Source organism: Hippoglossus hippoglossus, chromosome 6 (assembly GCF_009819705.1).
Source record: "Hippoglossus hippoglossus isolate fHipHip1 chromosome 6, fHipHip1.pri, whole genome shotgun sequence".
NCBI classification, from domain to species: Eukaryota; Metazoa; Chordata; class Actinopteri; order Pleuronectiformes; family Pleuronectidae; genus Hippoglossus; species Hippoglossus hippoglossus.
The window spans coordinates 23,075,422-23,094,606 of record NC_047156.1 but is presented as its reverse complement, the minus strand read 5'-3'; the positions used below and the strand labels follow the sequence as shown (position 1 = coordinate 23,094,606).

Genomic DNA, 19,185 nt, shown 5'->3' with positions numbered 1-19,185 from the left:
TAGAGTTGATGCTACATGTCTTTATGTAGCATTATTTTCACTAATGCATTTTATGGTGATTTTTTCTCCTTATCTAAATATATGAATGAATGAATAGAACTTAATTGTCCACCAAGGGTGGAAAATTACCTTCGGCTCAGTACAACATTGAATCAGACAAAGAGATGAAAGGACAATACATTAAAATTAAAAAAGCAGTTCAGTTTCTGTGGGTTCATGGTCAACAGTCACTATACTGTGTTACAAATTGGGTAAAAAACTGTTTAAAAGCAGTTAAAACAGCTAAAAGTGCAGTTTGGTTTTGAGGGTAAAAGTGCAACACTTGCAGGGCTAAGACAGAGTTAAGAATAGCACACGGGATAAAAAACCTCAAAAAAATATTGTTTGTCGCCAGAAGGACTACCAAAGTTCAGAAGCTCAAACTGGCTGCTGAGAGGATGGGAGTTGTTGGCGAGGATGCTCCTCACCTTCTTCTCCGTTCTCTCAGTGAGAAGTTGGTTCAAAGTATATATATATTAGCAGGCAACAGAGAATAAACTAATTCTTCTTCTTTTATCCACGATATTCATACTTCAACAGTTGTAACCAGCAACTAACAACTAGCTAACCATTAGCTCTGTCCACTATTATAGATAACATTAGTTAACCCAAAGACAGAAAATATTTTGGTATAAATATAAAAAGTCATCATTTAACCTTCAAAGGAATTACATTTTTGAGTGTTTAATATTGAGTTTTTAACTTTTATCTTTAAATTGTATGTTGTCAAATGGGAGAGCAAACTGGGATGATAATATTATTGTGTAATAATGTAGAGTTGATTTTTGTGAATCAGTGGATGTATCATTTTGGAGTTAAAGGTTCAGTGTGTACAATTTAGTGACATCTAGTGGTGAAGTTTTATGTTGCAGCTGAATACCCCTCACCTCACCCTCCCCTTCCAAACCTGAAAGAGAACCTCTGGTAGCATTCAGTTGTCATGAAAACTCAGAAGATGTTTTAGTCACTGTAAAAAAAATGGCAGCCTCCGTAGAGAGGACCCGCTCCTGATGTATATATAAAGTATTTAAATATAAAGGGCTCATTCTAGGGTAAAGAAAACAACGATTCGTACAATTTAGATGAAACACACTAGTGGAAACACATTTTATATTCAATTTCTGCCAATAGATCAATTTCACCTAAATCTTACACTCAGGGTTTTTATGCTATTGTAACATGTAATTACAAATGGAGAAGTCTCAGTCTTATTTCCAGTTGGAGCAGATGAGGTAATTAATTTACTCAATTATCATTATTTAGGATGTTGGTCATGTTTTCCTTAATGTTCACTGCCTTTTCTCTCTTTTCACCCCCAGGTCAGCTAACTGTTACAGGACCTAAGGTATGTTCATCAGTTTACTGTTGTTGTCAAACCAACTCTCTCCTCCATGACACTATATGCTCCTCTCTGGAAATCTGGAAACCAATAAAATAAACTTATGTGGATGCTGAGGGTGGCTTCAGATTCATCTGCTGCTTTGGTTTGGGAAGGGGCAGGTGTTCTTCCAAAAAGATGCGATGTGGCATTTTGTTGACATCTCACAAAATATAATAAAACCCTGATTAAATGTCGGTAATTTGAAGCAGCAGGAAGCAAAATGCAGTGTTTGTTTCTGTAGAAGCCACATAGCTCACAGCATCAACTGGAAATTCCCTATTAGAATCTTATCCAAAGGTAAAAACTCAGCAACCAAGCCATGACAGTGCTGTTCTCTGATTGCCATTAATATAAAGAACTGTGTGGAAAACATATATGTAATGATTTTGTCTCAACCTAACCCAGAAAAGCTTAAGTCACATTGTTAATGGATATCACAATTTATTAATTAGGTATGTTTCCATTGTCCTTGGTAATATTTAGATTTCATCAGTAAAAGTGCTGGAAATTTGTAATGTAAATACACAAGGAGACTGTAGCCTTCTTCACAACAATACATAAAACAAATAGACACTAAAGCATATTTCAATCATGTTTTCCACATGGTTTTCCATCATTTAAACTTAGACTGGAGCTCTTTTAATCACCTCATCTTCTTCTGCAGTGGTGGAAAATTAGCTCCACCAAGTAACAATATACACATACCAGCAGTGGATTAAAGAAACAAGCATTCATTTGTATTTACCTCTTCAGACTTTAGGAACATCTGTAGATCTTTGCTAAATTTAGATAAGAAACATATTTACTCATTGCAGCTCCCTGCATCACCCAAACTTGTTTTGATGAATCAGTCTCTCCTGGAGATCTATGTGTTCGAAATTTAATCTTGGAGATCAGGCAATAATCCCCCCAAAACATGTAACCAAGCAGGAGTCATAACCAGGGAGATATGCACACAGAAGTAATTTAGATAATCTGCAACTGCAATCACATTTGACATTGGGCGAGAGGTATGCACCCTGGACAAGTCACCAGTGTATCCCCATGCCAACATACACAGACAAACAACTTTTCACACTCACATTTACACCTATGGTCAATTTATAGTCTCCAATTAATTTAAGTGGACCAGGAATCAGGAAATCACAAGAGCAGGTAAATGTAAGCACTTCGAAATATATCAGAAAATGAACATGAATGATTGAGCTGTAAAATATTCAGTATTCGGTCGGAACCGTTTCTTCCAAATCCATCCATCCATTATCTAAACATCTTAACTTCTGAGGTTCATTGGGGGAGCAATCCCAGTTGACATTGGGCGAGAGGTATACACCCTGGACCGGTCACCAGTGTATCACCGTGCCAACATACACAGACAAATAACTTTTCACACTCACATTTACACCTATGGTCAATTTATAGTCTCCAGTAATTCAAACCCAATCTGCGTGTTTATGGACTGTGGGAGGAGGAATCCTCCGGAGTACCTGGAGGAAGACCACACACAGAGAGCATGCAAAATCCACACAGAAAGACCCTGGCCAAACTAGGATTCCAACCGGGATTTGAATTGGGATTGGGAACTATCTTGACAAAATACTACAGATATTACTTCCATTCTAAATGAGGCAACCGTGTTACACAGGAGACCTTTTCTAATTTTTTCTGGCACACTTTTTTCAGCCCGGACCTGTCAAGGAGGTTAAATTTTCGTCTGTGGTTCATATCTTGATCTAGTGAATTTAAATGTGGTTTCATAAGGAGACTGCTGGGCCTTGGTGGAATGCTCTTCTAGTTTTTCCTATTTCCACAAAGTCAGGTGACTTTAATTCATGTGTTTTATCTTCAGATAACAAGACCCAAGATGGCGTGGCTGAGATGCAGGGAGGACATTCATCTCCCTCCTCTCCCAACAGACCATATCATCCCTTTGCTCGTTGTACCTTGTTTCATGTTCCTGGTTTTACTGTGTTCGAGAGTCAGTAGTGATGGACTGCCATATTCCTATTGATCATGTTTTGTCCTATTTGTGTTACTCAGGAAGTTTTGTTTTTGTAATTTGATATTTGAATAGGTTATGTTGACGTTTGATTTGTAGTTAGACTTGTTTGAAGCCAAAATACTTTTCTTAGTCATATTTGTTACTAATTTGAAAATAGTTCCCTGTGACGGGAATATGCTTAGCTCCTGTTGTGTCTTGGCCACCCCTAGCCACCCTTTCACTGTCAGTCACTCAGTATATGCACTGTCCTGAGATTTCTTTTCTTAAAACCTAAGTATATGTTCATTTTTTGGCTTCTGCACCGACACGTCCTCATCCACAAATCTTCATCTGCTGTGTTTCTTGCCAAACAAACAGATACACATCATGTCCAGTGATGAATGAAGCATATGAAACAACTGTCAGATTGTCAGACATTCAGTCTGCGGCGTCGAGTTTCCTGTCTCGGCCTGATCTCAACCATACAGAGTTACAGCTCTGATCCCATGGTAATCCTGATCACAACCATCTCTGATCAGCACTGACAGTCAAGTATCTCAAAAAGTGGATCCGTTTTATTGTCACTGAAATACCGTTGATGGGATGTCAATAATCATTATGTTTTATTACACTGGTCTTATTTTGTACACTGTCTCTTTAACAGTCTGTGTGCGCACTCGGCAGCCTCAACAATGTCTTATGTATTTGGCATATCGTTGCTCAGAGTTACTGCAGGTTATATTTGACCTCTGCTGACGGCTGTATCATATCCTCAGAGGACAGCTGCCTCTTCACGTAGACTCACACCAGCCAGAATTAGAAAAGAGAGAACAGAGCCAGAAAGCCATCTGGAGAGAGGGAAGCTACAACAGTTTTCCATATGCAATGTCCAACGCATTAACCTGTGCACAGCTAGACTGTGGTAGCACCTCACAAAAACACATTTTCTCTTTCAGGCAGGAGGTGAACACTGGTTTCTGTCCCTCTCAGAGCCCTGCACATGGATGAAAGCTGTCTTTAGGACGTACAGGTAAGACACTACTGAGAAAAAAATGCACTTAAGAACTAATAAATTCAGAAACATAGTCAGGGTGTCTTCGCTTACCTCTCTAACAAAAATCAACAGCCATAAAATTAACCATATAAGTGGTGGAAGATACCAAATCCTCTCAATGCAAGCTGGATGTTGTGGTGCACAAAAAGTGTATTTACTGACTTTTTTAGGTATAAAGCAACATCACTCTAAGATAGGGTTGAGCCAAATACTTGGATGAAACGAGTATCCGGTACGGACAATAAACTTTTACGAGCACGAGAACCATCCGAGTAAAATGTGTCAATATCTGTACTCGTGATGAATAAAAAAGTTCACTGCTGCTGATGCGCCACACAACACAATCTTGTCGATGTCACAGCCACTCTGTCCACAGGGATACTAACGTGTAACATCGTTATCTATGATCATATATTCTCACACTGTACAGAGAGACCAATGTTCTGTGTCCAGCTCGGTGGACGACTTATATTGTTGAAAACTGGCTTGTAGCCTGTTGTCTACCTTACTATGGTGGGAAAGAGGCGCCGTTTGTGTTTTAACAACTTTTCGCTTATGATTTATTGATCCGATTAATCTGACTTCCGGGTCACAGAAATCATACAAATTAAATCGATCTGACTAAAAAAATATAATGGTATCAGATTCAAAAATGAATAACGAAATAATGACTTGTTTTTTAATTTTCTGATTTTAGTTTTCTTATTGAATATGAAAAGAACGACTACTCTCCTCCTTTGTCCCTATTTTCTCTCTCTCTCTCTTGAATGTATTTTCATGTCTTTCTCTTAAAAACACGCTCACTTTTTTTAATCATTTGTGTGTGCCTGTGTGCTCACACACATTTTCACTGTATTCACTTAAGTTTAAAAAAAACTTGTTCTGAATAGTTCTCTGACTCTTGTGATCAAAAACATTGATCTGAAGCTAAATTCTAAGGCTGTTCTGTAAATAGTTGTCCTAATAAACAATAAATATAGCAACTTCTAATCAACCCATATCCATGCCAGGCTTAAAATACCAACTTCCGATAAAGTCCAGACCACTTCCGGTTTAAGCCCCGCCCCTTCCCAGTACTGATACGGATACGGATAATTTAGTTGGTTGAACAGATACAGATACAGATAATGATGTACCCTCTCATCGCTACTCTAAGAGATGCTGATGGTTTGCAGTAGATCTGTCACGTGTTCAGTCAGCTTACCTTAAGTTATTCCTGCCTACATTTTTTCAAGAGAGACCAGAGTATAAATGACGGTACAAAAGATCACAACAACACATTTCACTCACACTTTTAACAATCTCAAATATTATTAGAAGAATAAACTATATAGTACACAAACAAATGTATGTAACTTAATTTATGTCATAATTCATTCCAGTGCTGAAGGTAAAGTACTAATGTTCACTTGCTGGTGATGTTGCAAAGTGCAGTATCTATTTAATTTTTACACAAATAAACGGCAGCTGTTATAGTAAGAGAACTAGTGACAAAACTAAATGGTATCCCAAATTAAACCTTATTTACTGCATGATCATTTACAAATGACCGTCAATTTTCACGTTCTAAAATCTGTATTTTAGGACAAATTATTAGGGCCATGTTAGAATAATGTTGTTTATTAGGAGAATAAAGTTATAATGTGACAAGAGTAAATATTGTGAGAAAATCATAATATACCAATAGTAAATTTAAGTCAAAATTTAACAAAAGAAAAAGTTGTAATATTACAAGAATAAAGTTTTTATTGAGAAGAAAGGCATAATATTATGAGAATAGAATTGTAATTTAATGAGAATAAAGTTAAAATTTTACGAGAAAAAAGTTAGAATATTACATGACTAAAGCCGTAATTCAACAAGAAAAATTATATACCATTATATAATGGCAACATAGAAACATAAAACTATTTGTTTAGTAATAAGCAGCAAGGAGAACCTGTGCCTGCTGGAGTTCCACTCCTTCTACCAAACTACAAAACTCTTTAGAATATGTAATCAACGATAACCTCACAGTCAACCACTACCAAACATCTCCTCTTCCACAAAAGAGACAACTTCCTACAGGTCTTTAGGGTTTGGTCTTTGGGATAGACAGTTTCTCACACAAAATTACATTGACTGTTTTTTTGTGGTAGCTGATGGATGTTGTGGTCAATTCATTTTGTGACAAACGATGAGATAAACACCAGAAGTTAAACTTGCTTTCACAGTTCAAGCCAGAATTATGGCATAGGAAATTCAGGTTGCCGTCAAAATAAAAGCAACATTTGTACATTGAGTTGTGAAATGTGAATGACCGCAGGTTGTGTTTCTCGGATTTTGGGGTTTGGTATGTCATTTTGCTGGATGACTTGAAATTCTACAACACCATGAACCTTGGAAGTCAATGCACCTCTTACTAGAGTGGTGCAAATCAGAGCAGTACAGAATTTTACTTTTAGAATTTAAGTTTGAGGATTGGATGTTTTTTGCCCAAATTAGAGGTGAAGTGAACATCTCCTGAGGCACTTTACTATACACAAATCTATATGTTTTACTCTTAATTAAAGAATCAAATCTGTTGATATTCATTTTGACTGATATTGACTGACCAGGAGAGTTTCAAACATCAGTCCAGCCTTCAGGTCTGTGGTCCCATCAAACACTGCAGCAGCTGATTTCTCTGATTAGTTCCTCTATAAATGAATGTAGCCAATCAGTGAAATCCGCTGCTTTCAGTGTCACATCCTTAAGCACCTCTAAATTAAACACGACACCCCAACAAACACTGGCACTAAAAATGAACATTACAGTTACTGGATGACTATTAAATTACAGTCTAATTCGAGATACACTTTTCATTACAGAACCATGTAACAGAGCTAATGTCCCCGAGACATGGAGATTGTTGGACCTGTTTGACCGGGGACACTTTTACTATGTTTCATGACAAGTAGAATCCTTTTTACTCCACTGTCTGAGCTGTTCAGAAATCACAAGAAAGCAGCTCTACTTACATTTCATGTGTGTGTGTGTGTGTTTGTGATATGTGTACTTCTACCAATTGGTATAATTTTATCTCAGTTATTCGGAATTTGAAATTTACTTATTGAATCACTAAATCTTCCATTCAATTCAATTTTATTTGTATTGCACAACATACATTATCTCAAGGCACTTTACATAGTCAGGACGAGACACCACGATAAGTGAATTAATTGACCAATCAGCAGTTCTGCAGATGGCCACTAGGTGCTGCTGCCACATCCAAAAAAAGTGACAGTATGCGTGAATGGAGAAATTCTCAGCTTTAACCTTTAGAAAAAATGTTCTTACATATTTTTCCCTCAACATATCAGGCTCCCAGTTGTCCTACAGTGTGTTTATATTGCTTTGATATTCACAAGGATCTGTGGGGTTTTTCCACACCTCTGTTTAGTTTTACTGACTTAAACACGACAAGGATCTACTTGTGTGAACCTGCTAACACGTTTTTCTTTCATTTGAATGATGTTTTGTCAGGTTGTAATACATTTTACATACATACGGGCCCAGCGTTGTGAGGGGCCTTCAAGGTGATGTGAATGATTCTGGGGCATGACTGTTGATATTTGAACTCAAGACCAAGACAAATACACCCCTCCCTTCTCTGCTCCTTCAGAGGCTCCACAAAAATATTCCCATCCACCAAGAAGAAACAGAGCCACCTCTTCAACCCTTTTCAATCCTTTCAACTCTCCGTAGTCTCTCCACCGTTGAAACGCCTCCCTGACGTTAACGAGGGTCTTCACCCTTTCGTTAGTTCGTTGGTTTAGCTGAAGTACGTGGTGCTTCATCACTAAGCTACTGTGGTAATTTTTGCAGGTATAAAATCCTGTGACATAGCTGTGTTTGCATTTCTAGTGGTTAACAGCAGTTGTTGCGTTCTGATACAGTAGTGGCGGTGTACGTCAGACTATCTATGGGTACGTTTACAGGTCGTCCTCCCTCTTTTGAGATGTAACAGGTGATATTTCCAAACGTTTTATTTTTGAATCACCCTAGAAAGTGTAATTTCAGTAGCAGCCCCCTTAGCCCCCTTAAAAAGTATGGTCAGAATTGCCCACAGCCTCCTCTACTTCAAAGTTAGTGCTGTTTTTCTTTGATTTTGAAAGAATAGCCTTACAGTTGTGTAATTTAGTCTTTTGATGGTGTTGCATGGTTAAATTATGATTTTTATTTTATGAACAAAATTTCAGTCACTTCATCCTGGCACCAGTTTGCTTCAATATATGCGTTCATATTGACAAGCAGTAAATCCTACCACAAACCATGCTAGCAGGTGGTGACACAGCCACTTCCTCCACGCTTCAAACACAACCAGATGGTGGATGGATCCAAACAAGTGACCACTGCTAGCATCAGGAGTATGAATCAAATTCCATGTAAACATGCACATATATTTAGTAATGCCTTCACATAGCGAGGAAAGGCAACACGCTTCACTCATACTGCCATTAAGAGCATTCCGGGGGCTCAACATTTCAGCTTATCCCTCCGACAGAACCATGAACCTGACCCCCAGCATCCCCCTTCACCCTCGACATTCCCAACATGACTCAGACTCCATCATCGCTGTCTGCACCTCACTCAGATCAGTCACCAACTTTCCTGTCATCCAGCGCTCCTATAGTTTAACCTGTTGAATGCTTATAGTTGTGATGACACTTCTTGCTAATCAGTGGGAATGAGGGGACCACTGTAGAAGTTAACAAGGAGATCAATTACTCACATGCTTTTGTGGATGGAGACAGGGTTCACTCTCTTATTAGCTTGGATTTATTGTTTTTTGTCTCTGGAAACATTTGATGTCATCTAACTTTTCTGTCATTAACATTCACTAACGTTTCTGTGAAAATAGCATTCTTGATGTATACTTAAAAGACTATTATTCTCCAATCTCTTTATTTCAGAGACTTCTGAATAATAGGTCAAATTTCCATCACAATGTATATCTCGTTTTATATTTATCTCAACAATTGCTGATGATCTCCTGATGAGGCCCACGAGATATGGCAAAATACTGCAGAAATGTTTTTTGGGTATGGGGACCTTGTCCTAGGATTATTTCTCGGAATATTATCGGCAAGGTTGATAAGTTGTCTCTGAAGCACATTTTTATCTTATCTGTTGAATAGTTTTAATAGTTAATAATTGGTCAGTTTTAATAAACGTGACCAATCCTGTCATTAAGACCAAATAAAATCAATAGCTACCATACCTTTCTGCGTATCAGTTGCATATTTTCGAAGTGTAGCCTGCTCTTGCAAGGTTTTCCAGGATTTCCAACGCATTAAGGAATGAAGTCGAGAGTCATGCAGTAGCAGCTTTGAGGCAAATCTCAAAGCTAACAAAGTGATGATAAGGTAAAATGTTGAGCATGTTTACCACCTTAGTTTAGCCTGTTAGCATGCCTAGTGCATTGCTAGTTCTATACCTGCCTGTTTGGAATGGTCTCTTTGCTTCGTCTGTGCTAATGCCGCTTCACAATTATTCCTCAACATACGTGAGTCCTCCTCAAAGAGTTCTACAATATACTGTCACTTTTTATTACTTGTGAGCCGCAGAGCGTTTTATAAACAATCAATGGCGCAGAGTGAAGTTAGAAAACATTGTGGTCTGAAGTAGCTCCAGAGCATTACCACCGGCCAACAGCCTATTCCAACAGGCAAGTTCAGAACAGCACTTTACTAGTTGCATGAAATAAGCAAAGACTGTGACTGCTTGTTGCGAGATGAAAAGTCAGAGGATTACTGAAGTCATTAGGATTTGTCTGGGGAACGTGAATGTCTGTAAGAAATGTTGTGGTCATCCATTCCTTTGCTTCTTAAATATTTGAGTCTGTACAAAAGTGGTGGAGCAACCAACAGCACCATCCATAGAGCAAAGCCACTGGCATGCAATCATAGCTTGTTTTAACAATGACCACAATCTTTTTAATTGCCTAAATTTAACCAAGCCTTGACACCCCTTTGCTTTGGAAGACACAGAAAGCAACCCTAAACAATAATTGGTACATAGATCTTTAAACAGAAATCCTAAAATGCTGTGTTAAATTCACTGCACTTCCCTGCATATGTATATGTACAAGCTTGTTCTGGTCAATTCTCCCTGGGAGGAGTCTTAGGCCCAATCCCATGTCACCCCTTCTCCCAAACCCTACCCCTACCCCTTGTTTTGGAGGGTTGTCTTGCCTCTTGAAACAGAGTCACAAGGGTTAGTGGTTGAAATCTTCCCCTACAAATTGGGACAGCACTTCAAGAAGCCAATACATCATCAGTAGTCATCACGAAAACCCGACAAGTCATCAGTAGTTGTCGCGAAAATCCATCACGTCAGTAGTCGTCGCGAAAAACCCGACACAACATCAGTAGTCGTCGATGTAAACAAGACGAGACAAAAGTTTTGCCGGGGATGTCTTTGTAATAACGTTGTTGAGATCTTAAATAAACCAATGCTATTGTTTACAGTTACTAAATAGACAAACCTAACATCGCTGCTATACGTGGGTTCAATCAAGTACATCGTGTGTCTTTAAAGAGGGGAGGATGACACATGACATTATGTGAAAATACGGGATTATCATGCAAAAGGTATTTAAAATTTTATTTTTAAGGTTGTTGTGAAAAAAATGACCATAATACCTTGCAAGAATATTACACTAAGATATTACAATTATTATCGTAATTTAAAAATTCTTATTAAAGGAGAAAATACTAAATTTGTGGGTCTCTCTCCCAGCTGGCCAGTGATTCGCAAGGCATTCTTTCTCATAGCCCTCGGTTTGAAGTGCGGGTCGGAAATATCTCTGTTTGGAGAGCTGTACGGCCCTAACACTTGGCCCTACCCCTCCATCCCAACAAGGATCGGGACAAACAACGCCTACACGCGAACGGGAAAAACGGAGGAGAAGGGTTTAGGGGTATGGAGAAGGGGTGAAATGCGATTGGGCCTAAAGCAGCTAAGAAGAATGTTTTCATGAGAAAGTCATACCGTAACATAATCCACATGGAAAATATGCCTTCCTACTTATACCTGAAATCATGCCTGCATATTTTCATAGCACTGCAGTGTTAATATGAGAGGGCCCTATGTAGCCACAGAAAGATTTGGAAGCCTTACTGAGAGCAGATGCACGACTCAGAGCAGCAACCCAAGATGAAACGCTAACTAGGCCAGTGGGCTATTACATGATATTTATAGACAGCAGTGCAAGCTTGCTAAGCAATTTATTTGGAGCAATAGTTAAAAGTAATGTCAAAGTTGCAGTAAGGGGTTTCTCTCTTTTGAGCCTGGTTCATTGCACCTTTGGTTTGGATATTTTTTAATTTTTTAATTTTTGATGTATGCTACATTTTTTTGTGTTCTGTAAAATGATCAATAAGCAACTTTAAATACAATTTAGAAAATGTTGTAAATCAGAAAGGTAAAGGTAGTCAGCTGTTGACTCCTGTTGCTTTAAAGGTTGGATGATCCATCAATTGTCCATCGTCCAAACTCAGATCAATACGAGTTCTAGGTTAAGTTACATTTATGCATTTTATGGATTGACTTTGGCATTGATGGATTTTTTTTATCTCTCTTTTAATCTTATCTAGAGAGTCTGTTGGATTTAGCTTTTTCTAGGAGTGAGTAAACATTTAAAAAATCTAAGACTTTATTTCCATCTATGAGGATTGTTGTTTTAAAGAACCTTTGTATTCCATGCACATTAAAACTTTATGAGAAAGCCTCTGAGGAGGGTTCAGGAGATTTTTTTTACTCCAACATATCTCTTTGTTCAGTGTATATTTCAAAGAATCTAAACTTTTTGTCAGGTATAGAGCCAACTTTTAGCTTTGTGCTGTGAAAAGAAAGAGGCTCCACTGTTTATTTCCTCATGGAAAAACCATCTGAGCTCCACAGCTGAAATCTGTAAGCAGAGGTGTCACCAAGGAGTAACTGATATTTGAGTTCCTGCCAGGTTTAAAGGGCGTGTCCTTCATGAGAAGCTGGCTCTAATTAGCGATAAGACGTTCGTGTTTCAGATGTAGGCTCTGAGATTCGACACATTACGGGGCCTGAGGACACACAGAGGCAGATTAGCAACTAGCATGATGAAAAGCTGTAGTAGGTATCCAATTTTACAAGTTTAACCAAAGTAGGTCTTAGTCATACGTCTCTGTTTTTATTTAGTGTTTATGGAGAAACGTTTAACATCATCCTTTTTCACTTTATTAAACAATTAGAAAACAGGTTTTAAATGTCTTAATAAAATAAAATACAATTTGTTGTCGCAGTTTGAGTATTTAAGCAATAACCAATCATGTTTTCCATTAAGTTGCCCTTGGGAATTGGAAGCCAAGTCCAGCCTTTATTTGCAGTGTATGCATCCTGTGATTATCACCACTTAAACTCCCTCAGCACGATAACAAGGCAGACTTTACTGTCCCGCTCCTTTCACCAGTCCTGTCTTGATGTTGTTAAATGTTTGGACTCTGGTGGTTTTGCAGTGAGTGTGAAGCCTCATCATACTTTTCCTCCCTTTATAGCATTCATCCCACTGAGCAGAGACCTAAAATGATACCAGGCTCCTCCTTGAAGATGTCTGATTTACAGGGTGAAGTTGGCATAGGTTGTCGATATTTCAGGAGCTTGGCTACCGATTGGTCTAAAGATCCAGCATTTCCATAAACAGGAGCTCCATAGCCATATCTGAGCCCTCACATATATATACAGCCCCAGGATGATTCCCTGCTACTGCCTCTGGCCACTGGTGCCCTTCTCCTTGACTTTCCGTATCATCGTAGGTGAGACTAATTTCCCATCTTCTTCTTCTTCTTCTTCTTCCTCCTCTGCCTTCTCCTCTCTGCATGCCTGGACGGAGCTGGTAAATTGATACGAAGCAGCCGTGTGGAGTCCGTTAGAGTCTCTTTGAGGAGACCTGCTTGCAAAAGTGCTAAGGCGATGAAAGTCCTGACCTCTGGAGTTTGTTTATAAGTGAAAGGATATGTGAGCCCATGTGAAGGAGAGGGCTGATTACTGGCTGATGAGGTCCGAGCGCTGTGTTTAAACAGCACTGCAAAGAGATTTTAATGAACCAAGGTTGGATGATGCTTATTTGTTTGCTTTTGACTTTTGCTGAAGATTTCTGCTTGATCGTTCATAACTGTTGGGCTTCATCTTTGAAGAATCTGGTTGTTTCGGAAAGTGAGGAAGTGTTTCTTTTTATTGTATAAACTAAAGATTTTTATAAGATTGCCTGTGTTAAGTATTAATTTTGGACTAATGGTGAATTTTTTTATTTTTATACAATATGCTTATTATTTTGTTAACTTTAGCTACTTTGATTATTTTAGCTCATGTCTTTGGTTGTTTGGGATTTGAGAGGATGATGGGATTTCACTGTTTTCAGAAAGTACACAGAAAAATATCTTAACAAGTAATTTGGTTGTCAGTCTATTTCACAAAAAACATGGAACCCAGTGCAGTTTCTCTTCTAATTTTAGAAATGTTCTAGATATTTTATTCAGACAGAAGAATATCATGGAAGTGTTTTAACTTGGTTTTAACTGGTTAAAGAAACAGTAAAAAGATTTTAGTTTGGGCTGTAATTTATTTATTGCTATGTTTTATTGAGTGTTAAATTTGTCTGAAATTTCTTAAATATTTCAAGATTCTAACAGTTTTCAGACTCATTAGACATGAGAGTAAATTGAAACCCTGAATTTATTTTTAGTTAAAATAACTTGAAATCTGAATACAGGTCAGAGGGACTTGTTGAGACGGGTTTGTTTTTGCAGTGTGTGTTGGCATCCCGGAGTTGGCTTAGCTAACTCGCTGTGGCAGCACATTCTGCTGCAGGGATTCTTCTCCACGAAAGGAATTGAAGCGTTAACTCCCTGAGGATATTTGGTTTTGCATGCTTCTCCCAGGCGTCAGTCGGGACATTTGATCCAAACTCCAAACTTAGCTCTATCACCATCGCCCCTCATCAACTGTTCGAATAGATCACATTTCCAAGAGAGGAGGCTGTGGTATTTAAGCAGAGAGCAGATTATAACATCCTTTATTTTCCCTCAGTGTCTCAGTGACTTTTTCTTCTTTTCTGTTTTTCTTCCCTGCACAGGCTGTGAAGAAAAGAATCCGCCAACATGTCTGAGTAAGTTTTAGTATTTTTCTGGAGTGAAAGTTTGAAGTGTTACCATGTATAAAGCATGCAGTATTCACCATTGATAAGAGGGCAAGAGGGAGGAGGAGGAGGAGGAGGATAGATAGATAGATAGATAGATAGATAGATAGATAGATAGATAGATAGATAGATAGATAGATAGATAGATAGATAGATAGATAGATAGATAGATAGATAGATAGATAGATAGATAGATAGATAGATGTAGAAGAGAGGGAAGGAATGTAGGAAGGATTAAGAAAGGTTGTCAAGTTAAAAGAGAAATAAAATCACCAAGACGGAGAGAAGGAAAGATATTGGCAAGTGAAGAGGCAAGAGAAAAAGTAAACAGGACAATAGTGAAGGGTCGAAGGTCAAAGTAGGAGGTCCAAAAAAAGAGCAAGAAAGAGAGAAATGTCTTATGTGATTCAGACAATGTCATTTTTGTCTGCTTGATATCTGACTAAGAAGAGATGAAAACGGTAGAATAAATGAAATAAGTGATGATGGGAAGAAGAGGGCAAGATAACAAAAGGAGACATGGAGAGACAAGACAAGGAAGGAATCTCCATGAAAAATGGATTCCCCTAGAATAAAAACCTGATCATTTCTGAACAAAAGTTATTTCTGACGTGATTTTGAGGAAAACCAAACATGATATACATGTCGAGGAATGAAAACTTCCGTGTTTCTCTCTAAAATGCAGTGATGGAGAAATGTTGCTGACAGAACAACAGAACCTAGTTTTATTTTCCAGCTATCAGTATCAGACATTTAGAACAAGTGGCTGATTTGCTTGATTCGATAATTTCCTGTCAAGACACTGACAGTGTGGTTTGTGCTCGTTACAGAAAGAGAATGACTTCGAGCCGCAGGCATCATCTCAAGGTGAGAGCGAGTCCACAGCTACTTTCAGTCTTCAGAGTTAAACTGATCAACAGATATTCAGATTGTGAACGAGCCCTGCACAATTAAAGCTGCACATTGGTTCTTATGTTATGAGAAGGTTTTGACTATCACAGTTTATATTGTAGAGCCCCAGAACATCTAACACCATTATTATAAAGTTGTTAATGGAGGAGCAATACTGAATCCATTCTCTTCTTTATTAAAGGACTAATCTGTCCTTTTAACCAGATTGCAGCTCCAAACATTAATGTATTATTGTGATTTCTTTCTGCCTGACATGTGATATGTGATCATGAGGGAAATGTATAATAATCATATTGAATAGTGTAGTTACAGAAAACAAGCAGCTTACATATGTATGGATGTTCTTTGTGTTTGTGTGCATTATGGGAGACATGACAGTTGTTGCTGGGAGGTTTGGATTTTATTTTGGATTGTCACAGTTCTCCAATCATCCATAAATAATTAATTAACATGTCACTATCGTGTGATGTCATGTTACTGTCTCTGTGTTTTTAACTGGAGGTTTCCGGAAAACATCTGCTGTGTTTTTGATAATGAATCTGCCATTAGAGAGTTTGTTATATGTATTTGGCCTCACATCAAGATGTGCTGCTTTTAGTGTTTTCTATCATATTGTGAAAAAATGAAATAACTTGAGAGTAATCTGATTAAATATATTGTGTGTTTAATGTTTAAATTAATGTTTAATTATATTTAATTAAAGTAACATGGAAGTATTATATGTAATTGAAACACATAAAGTCACAATTATTCCAGTTGAGTTTTCTTCTGTGTTGTCTTAACTACTCTGACACACACACACACACACACACACACACACACACACACACACACACACACACACACACACACACACACACACACACACACACACACACACACACACACACACACGTATATATATGTATGAATCTGACCAGGGGAGGAAAGCTGCTGATTCTGATGATAGAGTGTTTCTAAGAAGGTGACGTTATTGATTCTGTGAGATCAGGATCCATGTTTTTCTCTCTTTTTCCTTTAAACTGCTGATAAAGGAGTTTATGGGATGTACGACTTCTGTGGACAATGAGATGAGAAGAGTGTCCTTTTCTGAGCAAAACAAGTTTAAGGACACATTTTAGAATAAGTAGTTTTGAATGAAACACTTTTTGGAATAATTTCCTCTGCATGTCTTGACATCCTCAAATGTGACCTAAAACCCGGTGAACACTATATCGCAGAGTGCCTTCTTCCTCGACTGGCCTTTGACGTGCCTCTTGTCCTGCAGAGTGTGATGCTCCAGATTGCGGCGACCATGATTGTTCAGGAGAAGAAGGACGTCATAGAAGCCAAAAAGGCCTACATGGGTGAAGCCTGCCCGGCACCAAGCATCAGTGGAGACCAAGCAGCACTAATGGTGAGAGACACTTCAGTTTAGTGTTTGACACTTCGAACCATGTACTCAGCAAAATCTGTTTGGCATGGCGATGTTTAGTTTACACTTATCCGAAATTTAAGCTCAACATCGGGGTGCCCTAGCGCCACGTATTAGTGCATATTAGCAGCATATTGTCGTTGTTATTGTCAGCAATTAAATATCATAATATCCATTAGTGAATGGTTGGGATCAGTATGTTGACTTCACCTCTGTCTCTCCTGTTTAAGGAAACCTGCAAAAAGCTGCACTCCCGTATTGACGGAGTGGATGAAGAGAGGTACGACTTGGAGTCCAAAGTGAACAAGGGTAATAAAGAGGTAAACCTCCTCCTCCTCCTCCTCCTGCTACTGCACTGATCTGTTCTCCACATGAGAATAAACAGACAAAAATGAGAGGGAAAAAAACATTTAACAACTTAACAATTATCTGGACTGAATACAAAGCAAATTGTACACATTGGACAACTGGAAAGGTTAGTCACTAGCAGCCAATCAGCTGTGAGGTGTGACTGCATGTGTGTTTGTGTTAAGCTCAGCCACTTCCTTCTGATATTTACCCCCAATCTCTCCCTTTACCCCCTTGTTCCTGTGCTACAGTCATAATGTCTCACAGGGTATGCAAACATTTTGGTTCCAGTTTAATGTTGATGACACTTAATGTTATTGGTCCCGTATTTTTCTTCTAATTTCATGGAATATGGTGCTAATCATATGGGGAATTGAGAAAGTGTTGATTGCTTATGCAGATGACACACTACAAGCAGAAACCTATTTGTCTTGGACTGGTCCATTTTGAAAAAACAGTTTTTTAGATAAGTTGAAAGAAAATATCCAAACTTGTCTTATCTCTAGAGGAAGTTTTCTTCCTCATACCCAGAAATCTCCACTCCAGTATCACGTACACAAACCAAAGTCTCCAGTTTTTTATTGCAAAGATTTTGACGGGTTTGTTCATTTACAGCTCGATTTATAGAACATTTAATTACTCAAAAGGTGTTTTTGTTGTGCCGTTGACAGTATTTTCTAATTTTTAGAGTAATCAACAGAGAGATAGATAATGCCTCTTTTGTATTTTTAACCATAACATTTCATTAAGCCAGACAATATAATGTAAATAATCACCTGCTGAAGTTTCACAGTGATATTTTTAATTTTGTAACAGGACAGTATGCAGTTAGTAAATGAAACATAGTTTATTTACATTTATTTAATACATATTTTTTATTACTTTTAGATAGTAAGGTCACTTGTAAATACCCATGTCATCCAGTGTAACTGATATGTTTTTAATAGTTTCTTTGGCACAGATGAATACAATCTATCAGGCTGTAGATACACACTCAAACAACACAGACGATCAGTTGATTGACTACTGGTGTTTCATGGGCTTTGCTTACAATGAATAAAACTACATGACTGGAAGTATCTAGAATTAAATGACTTATCCTTTAAAGCAAACATCTACTCTGAGACTCATTTGGCTTTATTTGACTTTTAAGCTGCTCTGGTTTCACTTAGATCGATGATTTGAAGATCAAAGTGGTCGACTTGGCAGGCGTGAAGAAGCCCGCTCTGAAGAAAGTGCGTATGTCTGCCGACGCCATGTTGAAAGCTCTGCTGGGCTCCAAGCACACAGTCAACATGGACCTGAGGGCCAACCTGAAGCAGGTCAAGAAGGAAGTGAAAGAGGAGGTGAGTCTCTTCAGGAGGACAATCACACAGGTAATAAAAGACGATTTCAACTGTGGACAAGTGTTGACTGCACTGTTTGTGTCCTGCAGCCTGCAGAGGCGGCCGGCGACTGGCGTAAGAATATTGAGGACAAGGCTGACAGGAAGAAGATGTTCGAGACTTCCTAAATAACTTAACTCTTTCTTTACGCCGGTTGTTAGTACTTTTTTGGGGAAATTTATGATTTTTTTCATCGAATTCAAAAACCTTTTCTTTCATTAAAACTGTAAGTTTCAGCTTGGTGTCTTATTGTACATTTGTATAGCGAGTGGTTGAGAAGGGAAACTGCTCTTTAATTTCACCTCACACTTCCCGTTTGGTTCTGTGTTGGTGTTCACTTTTGACAACCTTCTGCTCTTAGTGTTTTTGTAATAAACATGCTTTGTTCCGACATCTGATCTCATGAGGTATTCTGTCTTTAACTCAGTGATGCTCAACACTGCATAGGAAGCACACCCATCATCAAATCTTGATCGTTG

At 38.3% G+C, this 19,185-nt stretch overlaps 1 protein-coding gene across 3 annotated transcripts; it reads left to right on the top strand.

Annotated features, from left to right (window-relative positions):
- The first annotated feature begins 4,368 nt into the window (after nucleotides 1-4,368).
- Nucleotides 4,369-18,942, top strand: LOC117763097 (troponin I, fast skeletal muscle-like). 3 transcript variants are annotated; one of them, XM_034587994.1, is made up of 7 exons: nucleotides 4,369-4,431; nucleotides 14,585-14,617; nucleotides 15,478-15,514; nucleotides 16,827-16,955; nucleotides 17,204-17,293; nucleotides 18,494-18,667; nucleotides 18,757-18,834. In XM_034587994.1, exons 2-7 carry the CDS (start codon nucleotides 14,610-14,612, stop codon nucleotides 18,832-18,834), a joined length of 516 nt encoding a protein of 171 aa, XP_034443885.1. In that variant the 5' UTR covers nucleotides 4,369-4,431; nucleotides 14,585-14,609. The 3 variants fall into 3 exon arrangements, with proteins under 3 accessions (XP_034443885.1, XP_034443884.1, XP_034443886.1); XM_034587993.1 differs by lacking the exon at nucleotides 4,369-4,431 and adding an exon at nucleotides 13,182-13,265 and having other exon boundaries at nucleotides 18,757-18,942; XM_034587995.1 differs by lacking the exon at nucleotides 4,369-4,431 and adding an exon at nucleotides 13,200-13,261.
- Nucleotides 18,943-19,185: the final 243 nt, after the last annotated feature.